This window comes from Arachis ipaensis, chromosome B09, assembly GCF_000816755.2.
Source record: "Arachis ipaensis cultivar K30076 chromosome B09, Araip1.1, whole genome shotgun sequence".
In the NCBI taxonomy this organism is placed as follows: Eukaryota; Viridiplantae; Streptophyta; class Magnoliopsida; order Fabales; family Fabaceae; genus Arachis; species Arachis ipaensis.
In genome coordinates, this window is record NC_029793.2 from 125,234,239 (window position 1) to 125,244,494 (window position 10,256).

The 10,256-nt window shown below is 36.1% G+C and overlaps 1 protein-coding gene and 2 long non-coding RNA genes across 4 annotated transcripts; 2 read left to right on the plus strand and 1 right to left on the minus strand.

Moving 5' to 3' along the window:
- LOC107617049 lies at positions 1,152–1,829 on the plus strand. The gene is made up of 2 exons (XR_001614773.2): positions 1,152–1,603; positions 1,766–1,829. It is a non-coding gene; the product is annotated as an uncharacterized LOC107617049 (long non-coding RNA).
- Positions 5,043–7,480, plus strand: LOC107616049 (protein OBERON 4-like). The gene is made up of 2 exons (XM_021112797.1): positions 5,043–5,404; positions 7,068–7,480. The coding sequence occupies exons 1-2, from the start codon at positions 5,058–5,060 to the stop codon at positions 7,252–7,254; spliced, it is 534 nt and encodes a 177-aa protein (XP_020968456.1). The 5' UTR covers positions 5,043–5,057; the 3' UTR covers positions 7,255–7,480.
- Positions 5,194–8,662, minus strand: LOC107617482. 2 transcript variants are annotated; one of them, XR_001614960.2, is made up of 5 exons: positions 8,451–8,662; positions 7,863–7,941; positions 7,721–7,782; positions 7,074–7,424; positions 5,194–5,263 (listed from the first exon to the last, which is right to left on the minus strand). It is a non-coding gene; the product is annotated as an uncharacterized LOC107617482 (long non-coding RNA). The 2 variants fall into 2 exon arrangements; XR_002354905.1 differs by having other exon boundaries at positions 7,074–7,161; positions 8,451–8,588.

Consider the following 10,256-nt stretch of genomic DNA (forward strand, 5'->3'; position numbering starts at 1 on the left):
ATCATAATTAACAATTAAAAAATAAAACATAAAAAATACATATATAATCACTAAAACAATATTTTTTTTTATTTGTTATTGTTTAACAGTTAGCATTGGTAAAATTTAGTTGAAAATTTATTTTAAGTTCCTCTTTAAAAAAGAGAGACTTCACATTTTTATTTGAGAGAAGTCAATTATGCAAAGAATTATATTTCTTCTCATTCAAAACACCTGGCAAAAAATTTTAGAAGGATACACGACTCTTTGTAAAGTAATATTTGAAAAAGCGATTAAGCATTTCTTCTTGATCTCTATTGATCCACCTATGAAGAGTGGAGGAATAGCTGCTTTTGAGCATATTGATTCAATAAACAAAATTTCTCAATTTAATTATCTGTGATTGTGTTTTATCAACGAATTTTTCTACCACACAAAGATTCATTAAACAAGTCATAAAAACCTTACTGTATTTATCGGAGTTTCTAACCCTTTGTTAAAATGAATGTTTTAGTAGTCTTATTGGTTAGGAAACTAATTTTGAAGTAGGTTCTATGAATGTAAATGAATGACAAGAGAAAGTTTCGAAAGTCAGCACTTTCATTAAAATCTAGTCATTATTTAACTATAAAAAAAGAGTATGTAATTACGATGATAAATTTATACGTACCGATACGTTTAAAATATGGATAAATAACAATAAGACATCTGAAAAATTTTCACGTCAGCATTTTATTTTTTCTTTTTTAAATATATAGTATATCACTACTTTTACTAAAACACCTTTTAATTAAATAAAAATAAAAAATATTTATTTATTTACGTTCCCGCTCTCTCCTTCTCTCATTCTCTCTGAGAGTACGGAGTAATTTGATAATGTGTTATAATTTGTACCCTTACTTTATTTGATTAGACAAAAATACCTTTTTAAATTAATTAAATTTTAGAATTCAATTAATTCTAATTTTATAGTTTCAAATAATTGAAACAACAAAATAAAAACATATTAAAAAAATAAAAAATCAAAATTGTTCTTTATCTGTGTTAAACATATTAAAAAAAAACCAAAATTGTTCTTCATCTCGTTCAGAAATCTTCTCGTTCACGCCTCTGAAGGTTTCAGTCTTCTTCATCTTCTTCTCTCCTCTTCCTATCCTCTTTGCTCCTCGATCTCTCTCATCTGTCTCACTGTGTGTGCAAGACGCCATTGTTTTGCTGGGATGCCCTGGCCAATTACCCAACCCAGCAACCTTAGCTCCACACAACGGCTAAACGCGAACCCATCCCTCCCATCACCCTCGAGCTCCTCCTTCCTCTCTCCGTCATCGATCTCACTCCCTCACCTCCGTCCATCTCCCGCTGCCGTCGCCGAAACGAGCTTCGAAGCCACCGTCGTTATCGTGCAGCTCTGTTCCACCATCGTGCAGCTACTCTTTCAGCTTTGAAAGCACTGTCGCGCAGCTCGGTTCCATCGTCGCCGGGCTTGCCTCCTTTTTCCGTTGCGCAGCTCTGTTCCATCGTCACCGGTGCTATCTCTGTTCTACCTGCCATCCCTTCGGTCGTGCCCTTGTCTCCCTCTTGCTTAGGATCTGCTCTGCTCTGTTCTAGGGCTTCTAGCTTCTAGGTATTTTTTTTTATAACAATTATTGAATAATTGTTGTTAGTTAATTTGTAAACTTGTTATGGGTTGAATAATTGTTGAATAAGTGTTAATTAATCTGTAAATCTTACTGTTTTTACTGTGAATTACTCCATTGTTAATGATTCTGATAATTTATCGAAGAAGGCTGTGTTTGATGAGGATGAGGAAGATAAATACAAGGAAAGGAATTCGGGAAATAGTTTGAAGAGAGAAGAGAGTGGCGGTGGAGGAAAGTCAACCTTGGAAGAATTGATAAGGGAAGAGGAGAAGAAAAAGGAGAAAATCAACAGGAAGGACTATTGGTTGCGTGAGGGAATCATTGTTAAGGTTATGAGCAAGGCCTTGGCAGAGAAGGGGTACTACAAGCAAAAGGGTGTGGTGGAATGATACCTTGGAAACTTCATGTCACCGAAAAACTCTTTCACAGTTGGTTAGCTCATAAAGTATGCTCTTCATTCATATAGTACTACCTTCAACAGAAAAATACTGAAGAAATATGATAAGGTATTGCATTATTTGTGTCCCTTTTTGCTTGTTATGTTTGGACAATTCGGGTGAAAAATTATTATGAGGCGTGTTAATTAATTCTTTAATCTGTATATGATTAGTACTTAATTAATTCAATTGTATTTGTCACTGCATGCAGGTTCATTATTCCAGGCAAGGACAAATGTTCAAGTCATAGGTCCAGAGTATGCACAAGGAAATTCTACAAAGTCCTTGGCTTTGTGAGCTTATGGCCTTCCACATCAATCTGAGGGAAACTAAGGTCCAGTTTAGGAAGGCACATGCTTTCTTTGATGGATGTTTTCTAACGTTTAAGGATGAAAAACCAGCACTCACTTGTGAGCTACTTGATTCCATCAAAATTGATATCGACTTGACTTGTTCTATATGCCTGGTAAGTTAACTCATTATTAGTTGTTGGGTGTATTGGAACTAAATTTTTGTGCTTTATTCACATACTAAGCATCTTCATTCAGATTGCAGTCCCACTGTAGTTATTTATTTGTAGATTACTGTTGCTTGGATGCAGCCATGCAAATAGATCTAATCAAGTTAGGGATTATGTCAGAATTTTAAACCCAAGGAAAAACTTTAGCTTTCACCAAAATGTAGAAGATACTACCTCAGAATTCATAAACTGTTTTCTGTATGATTGCATACTGTTTTCTGTTTTTAGAACTTTGTGAAGAAAACTAGAAAAGAATGAAAATAATAAAACTTTTTAGACTGGAAACAAAAAGTACTATCATTGAAAAGAAGTAAACAGACCCTTAATAGTATCTAATAATTTTTGAATCTATAGCTCTAAAGAATTTAACTTTCAATTTTGGAGTAGTGCTTACAGTGTATCCTTTGTAACTCTATTAATAAGCTAATGTTTGAAATACTTGTACAGCTACCAAAAATACTGGGAGGAAAGGGCTCAATCAGAAAGGGTAGAGAGGCTTAAACAGATAAAGGAACACTGGGAATCGCAATGCAGGTTATTCGTAGGTGTCTAAGCAAAACGAGTCAAGAAGCCATCTCAGATTCTGCGGTCAAAGCTTAAATGTGAATACACATTTGTTGATATATGGTTTGTGTATAACATTCTGAATCGTGTTTGGTAAAACCGCATGTAAGCTGGTGTTATTTCTCAAGAAGGGATTATTTTTCAGTATCACTAATAAGAAAGGTGTTTCCTTGTGACATAAATTTTCAAGCAAAAAAACGGGGATCCAGCGATGAGATGGAAGCCGATTCCCTTTTTCTCTTTCTTTCTTTTCGACTAAATCCTCATTTTGGTCTTGAAAGGTTGATCTATTTTTCTATAATGCAAGAAATATAGTGGATACTAAATCTTCCTTAAACATATGATTCTGATGTTTAACTTTTTACTTTTGAGCATATGGGTGGAGGGTAGGAGATCTTTTATGATATATAATGGAAACTCAAAGCATCTAACTCACTCTTTCTTTCTAGCAGAAGCTTCCTTCAAGATATACGTCCTTCAAATGCAATAGAGAGGTTGAACCATCAGAGTTAGGACATGGTGAATTCATTAAAGATAAATCTGCTTCAAAGAAAATTGTTCGAAGTGGTAATAAACATGGACGAGGGTCTAATGATCAAGGACGGGGTAAAAAGATGTCGAAAAGAATGTACAGTTCCAAACGAGATACTGGCAGCCGAAATGTAAAGGTCAATGAGAATCTAAGTAGGAGAAAAAAGATTCTCTAATATAAGGAAAAATTTTAAAATAATAAAATAAAAATTAATTATCATTTTCATTCAAGAATAATTAGAATTTTTATTTATTTTACCAACTTTTTATTTTAGGAGCTGAATGTAGAATAAAATGAAATTTACAGCGAAGTCTAGTAAGATATTCATAAAACAGTGGTTAAGTGGTTATAGGTACTATATACACAAATATATGTAATTATCAGCTATTTCTTATGGAGAAATAATCCAATGTCAACATTGAGTTATGAATTGTATATCTATCATTAACAGAAAATTTGTGTCTTTAACTGATAGCAAATGCATTTATATCTGCATATAAAATATACAAATGTACAACTATGGTCATCATTAACAACAATTTTCTAAGATTCTAAAAGCTTTTTGCCGTTGTTCATCACTCAATTCTTTGGGGAAGTCAACTAGAAACTTGACATGGAGGTCACCTTTTTTCCCATCGTTTTTAAGGGTTGGCATGCCTTGACCTTCAATAACCTTAACATATCCAGGGTATACAACAGTATTCTCAAATGACAAAGTCAACTTCTCCCCTCCTAATATAGGAATTGGTAAAGATCACCCTGTGAGTGCATCTACTAGAGGAATCTCAACAAGAAGGTATCCAGGTTTCTCATCACCCTTGCCCTCAAATTTTATCTTTGTTCCTTTTCTCCATCCTGGCATCACTTCAATCTTTAAAATCTCAATCTCTTGGACCATTACCTGTTGCAAAATTAGTTAATAGTTCAAATTTTAGAGACTAATAGTTTAAATATTTACTCCTGATTCCAGATGCAAAATCAAAACTAACAAGGGGATCAAAATCAATAAACTGGGGAGAAAACTAATCAAAATACATTATTTATATATAAATAAATCAAGGAGATCAACAATATTCAAGTAGGCAAAGAGCAATAATGCTGAAGCAAAGCAGAAATCTTCAAATCAAAACATCAATATTGAACGCATTTGCACTTATGTAGTTATGTTAGCAAATGATAGATATCAAATACTACAGTTTTTCATATTTGTATCATGCCTAATTGCCTATAAAGCATACTATTTCAGATCTCAGATTGTGCTATTTCCTAAGTTTGATTTTATTTTTTCCTGTTTAAATTCCTAGTGCTTTCAAGCTAAATTGTGTTTGCATCTTTTTACCCTACATGTTGTCCATATTTCAGATGGGAATTCTTCCAAATTAGCAATGGCTACAAACTTATCTGGGAAGAAACGAAGTAAGGAAATCAAAGGGATAGTTGGGCCAAGCCAGGAAGCTTCTTGGCTGAAATCTACTTATTCAGAGAAGAAACCTGTGTTAGAAAGGCCAGCAAACATCCTTACCAGCTTTGATCAAGATGATAAAAGGACTCTGGCGCCTGAGCTGCAAATGAGTATTATCCCAAAAGACTTCTGTTTTCATGAATTGGAGAGTGTAGTTAAAATCAAACAAGCAGAGGCTAAAATGTTTCAGTCACGTGCTGATGATGCAAGAAGAGAAGCTGAAGGGTTGAAACGTATTGCCCTTGCAAAGAGTGGGAAAATTGATGAAGAGTATTGATGAGCGGATAATTTATACGCTTTTTGGCATTGTTTTTACATAGTTTTTAGTATGATTTAGTTAGTTTTTAGTATATTTTTATTAGTTTTTAAATAAAAAATCACATTTCTGGACTTTACTATGAGTTTGTGTATTTTTCTGTGATTTCAGGTGTTTTCTGGCTGAAATTGAGGGACTTGAGCAAAAATGTGATTCAGAGGTTGAAGAAGGACTGCAAATGCTGTTGGATTCTGACCTCCCTGCACTCAAAGTGGTTTTTCTGGAGCTACAGAAATCCAAATGGCGCGCTCTCAATTGCGTTAGAAAGTAGACATCCAGGGCTTTCCAGAAATATATAATAGTTCATATTTTGCCCGAGTTTAGATGATTCAAACTGGCGTTCAACACCAGCTTTCTACCCTATTCTAGCGTTAAACGCCAGAAACAAGTTGCAAAGCAGAGTTAAATACCAGAAACAAGTTACAAACTGGCGTTCAACTCCAAGGAAGACCTTTACATGTGAAAGCTTCAATGCTCAGCCCAAGAACACACTAAGTGGGTCCGAAAGTGGATTTCTGCATCATTTACTTATCTCTGTAAACCCCTTTAACTAGTTTAGTATAAATAGGAATTTTTACTATTGTATTTACATCATCTCTAGACGTTTAGATCTTAGATCATGGAGGCTGGCCATTCGGCCATGCCTAGACCTTCATCACTTATGTATTTTCAACGGTAGAGTTTCTACACACCATAGATTAAGGTGTGGAGCTCTGCTGTTCCTCATGAATTAATGCAAAGTACTATTGTTTTTCTATTCAACTCAAGCCTATTTCTTCTCTAAGATATTCATTCGCACACAAGAACATGATGAATGTGATGATTATGTGACGCTCATCACCATTCTCACTTATGAACGCGTGCCTGACAAACACTTCCGTTCTACATGAAAACAAGCTTGAAGGCATATCTCTTAGCCTCCTGGTTTACGATCAGAGTCTTCGTGGTATAGGCTAGAATTATTGGCGGCCATTCTTGAGATCCGGAAAGTCTAAACCTTGTCTGTGGTATTCCGAGTAGGATCTGGGAAGGGATGGCTGTGACGAGCTTCAAACTCGCGAGTACTGGGCGTAGTGACAGATGCAAAAGGATTACTGAATCCTATTCCAGCAGGATCGAGAACCGACAGATGATTAGCCGTGCGGTGACAGCGCATTTTGGACCATTTTCACTGAGAGGACGGGATGTAGCCATTGACAATGGTGATGCCCAACATACAGCTTGCCATGGAAAGGAGTATGAAGGATTGAATGAAGGCAATAGGAAAGCAGAGATTCAGAAGGAACAAAGCATCTCCATAAGCTTATCTGAAATTCTCACCAATGAATTACATAAGTATCTCTATCTTATTTTATGTTTTATTTGTGTTTTAATTATCAAATCTCCATAACCAATTGAATCTTCCTGACTGAGATTTACAAGGTGACCATAGCTTGCTTCAAGCCGACAATCTCCGTGGGATCGACCCTTACTCACGTAAGGTTTATTACTTGGACGACCCAGTGCACTTGCTGGTTAGTTGTGCGAAGTTGTGACAAAGAATTAAGATTATGAACGTGCGTATTAATTTTTTAGCGCCATTACCAAGGAATGAACGATCACGATTTCGTGCACCAAGTATACTCAGCGAATTGCGAAGCTGAGACTGGGTGAGACAGAGGAAATGCATAGGCAGAAACTCGAAGAAATTCAAGCATTAGAACGAGCACATCTGGAGTATTTCAACATGAAAAGGAGAATGGAGGCAGACATTAAAGATCTTTTATCTAATATGGAAGCTACTAAAAGGAGTCTTGCCCTGTGAAGCTGACAACACTCTAGAATAGTTCTTTCAGGTAAATGTAATCTTCCATCTTATAATTTGTAGGTTTCAATTCCATCTTAATGTTATGAGTTACTGTAGTTTCTGATCCATAGATTGATGTATCTATCTGCTGTTGTAGTTTATTTGGGATTCAAGCTGCTAACCAAGATCTTGTACAGAAATTCCAACAGTTAATTACTCTTATTAAACAATTGGAATTACAAAAGCTATTTAAACTAGATTACTATTAAAACACCCTTGCAAGAATTCCCACTATTTGGCTGTATTTGCTAAGCAGAATTTTTCTACTTGTTCAGTCGAGGTAAAAGAATCCAGTTTGCAAATTTTTCATTTTGTTAAACATAAGAATAGGAGAACAGCAGAAAATTGCACATGTAACTAACTTGCAAGACATAAAATACACATTTAAAAAAGGGGGGAGTTACTATTGATAGAACCAACTAACCTCATCAGCTAACACTTCATTATTTTTCATTGCATTGAGCCAAAAAGCAGGTACTCCTTTTTCTACAAAACCAAATCAAAATGTTATCAGTGAATGAATTGAAATGCTATTTAAAGAAAATGTATGATCTTGTAATTAGTACCTTCATCCTCTTCAGCACCTGCAGTTTTCTCCTCTGCTATTCCTTCAACTTCAATGACACCATTAACTATCTCAAAGCACTGCATCCATTAAGAATTAAACAATTCGTCAAATTAACAACTAATATCAAATCACATACATCAAACTAAATTACCCTAATTACATCAGCTTCAGCAACTTTCTGCTGATGAGCAGACTAATACCCTCCTCGGATTCTTGTGGGCACTCTAATATTACTTTTAGATCAAGACTATACTCTAAGAAAATGCATGAAATGCCACTTTGATTCTAGACATATTATGTTTCAATACAAGGTTAAGGGGCCAATGTTTCATCCATCCTTCAAGCCTAAACAACTTCTACTTATGTGAGGTATACCACATATAAGAACCATTCCCAACCCAAGCAAAATGTGAACTTCTAAGTTTAAGTTAAGCAATCATTATTTCAGGCATTCAATAAGCCCAACAACACATGAAGTCAGTATTTTGTATTAACAACTTCTGGAGAGGCAGCAGCTATGTATGAGCGTGAGAATCCATCAACCCAGTTAAATAGTTTTCAGTTAGTAGCAGAACAAGAAAATTACAAATACAAGAAATAGAAAGGGAGGAGCTCTAAAACGCGACGGAGATGGCTGAATGGAGGCAGACAATGGCAGAACGGTGGCTGAAAGGCCGCGGAACAGAGGCTCGAACACGCGGCGTAGAGGACTGAACAGAGGGCTAAGCAGCTCAAACAACGGTTGGCCAAAAAGGGCAGAACAAGGGTTGGCCAAAAAACAGACGCAGAAGCTTGGCCAAAAAGGAGGCGGATGCGCGGCGAACAAGGGCGACGTTGCGCCGAAGCTGTAGCAGTGGCGGAGGCTGGACGTTGAGGAACGGCGACGAGAGATGGCTGCTTCGGTGCTTCCTCCAAGCTGCGTCCGAGTTCTCTTCTGTCTTCTCTGCGTTCTTCAGTGTGTTCGTTCAGAGGCCAGAGAGAGGGAAGTGAGGGAGTGAGGAGGAGCTCGATGAGAGGAAGGAGGAGAGTGGCTGAGTGAGACTGTGAGAGAGGAGAGGCCAAGGAGGTGCTGCGCGTTTTGGTTACTGGTTAGGGTTCCTCTAACCAATGGCACCGTTTTGAGCAAATTTTTAGAAAATCGGTCGGGTCCCGGTTCGGTTCGACCGACCGGTTCTCAACCAGTTCAACAGTCCAACGACGGTTTCTGAATCTTTCGGTTTTGATATATGACTGATTCGTTTTTTATACCGGTTCACGGTTCGACCGACCGGTTCGAACGGGTTTTTAGAATCTTGGTTCGAACCGCTTTTCCCCTCGGTTCACAATTTGACCGGTTCAACCAGTCGGTTCGAAGCGTTTTTAGAATTTTGCGTTTTTCCCTTATTCCAAAAATTCGGCCAGGAGACGGTTCGGTTTGACCAACCAGTTCTTGGCCGGTTTGCCGGTTCAATTGCAGTTTTTGAAATTGGGGGTTTTAACATTTGTCCGAGTTGTTTTTTGTAGCGGTTCATAGTTCAACCGGTTCAACCGGCCGGTCCGAACCGATTTTAAGAAGATAGATTATAACCATTCTCTCATGTTTTTTTATTTTAAAATGCTTAATATATTTTAGTATCAAATTTTCAATTAAGCTTACAACACAGAAGTGGTTCAAGGAATCAAAATACTAGAGTGAAAATTAAGCTTCACCTAAATTCAACTATAATCGAACGAAAGACAGAAACATTAATTTTCAACAAGAGTCCATAAAAGATATAGTGCATAATAATTTTTTAAGTAAAAGAGATGAAACTACCAAGTCTTAGTAGTTAATATAATCTAAACATGATTACATGACAATTACGATTATTTAATTTTTGTTTGACTCCTTTTGTTTATACTTATTGTAATTCCTGGTAGCAGATTCAATGATATTACACATCATCAAGTTGTGGGGCCATAGAAAATCAAATCCAACGCAAGTCGCATCCTTGTACCATCATTAACCTGAAAAATATAAATATTTTAGGTTACCAACAAAACCATACACATTAGCAATTGAAGTACTATTTTTTTTAGCAAAAGAAAATTACATTTATTGTATAACTATACGTCTTCTTGTAGTTTGTCATCCAGGTTACCACCTATACCCCACAATCATTACTGTGTTAAATAAGACGCGGTTAACTTATGCAGATAAAAATTTGAAAGAGAAAAACACAAATACAGATATTCCTTACAAGTCAGGAACTTGTTCTCGTGTTTCTAGCATATCCACAAATAATGGCGGCCTTAATCTGCCTGTAGCAGCCTCAGCTTTGTGAAGTTCCAAATAATTAATAATTTAATTTATCATATTAAGTATATATTAAAATTATCTATCAAAAATTAATTATTAAAATAAATTAAACTA

What these genes read in the sequence shown, in the direction of transcription:
- LOC107616049 (XM_021112797.1), top strand. Translation starts at nt 5,058, where the DNA reads ATGGCTACAAACTTATCTGGGAAGAAACGAAGTAAGGAAATCAAAGGG. An exon ending in AGTGGGAAAATTGATGAAGA is followed by an intron (nt 5,405 to 7,067) that starts GTATTGATGAGC and finishes TTCGTGCACCAA; the next exon opens with GTATACTCAGCGAATTGCGA.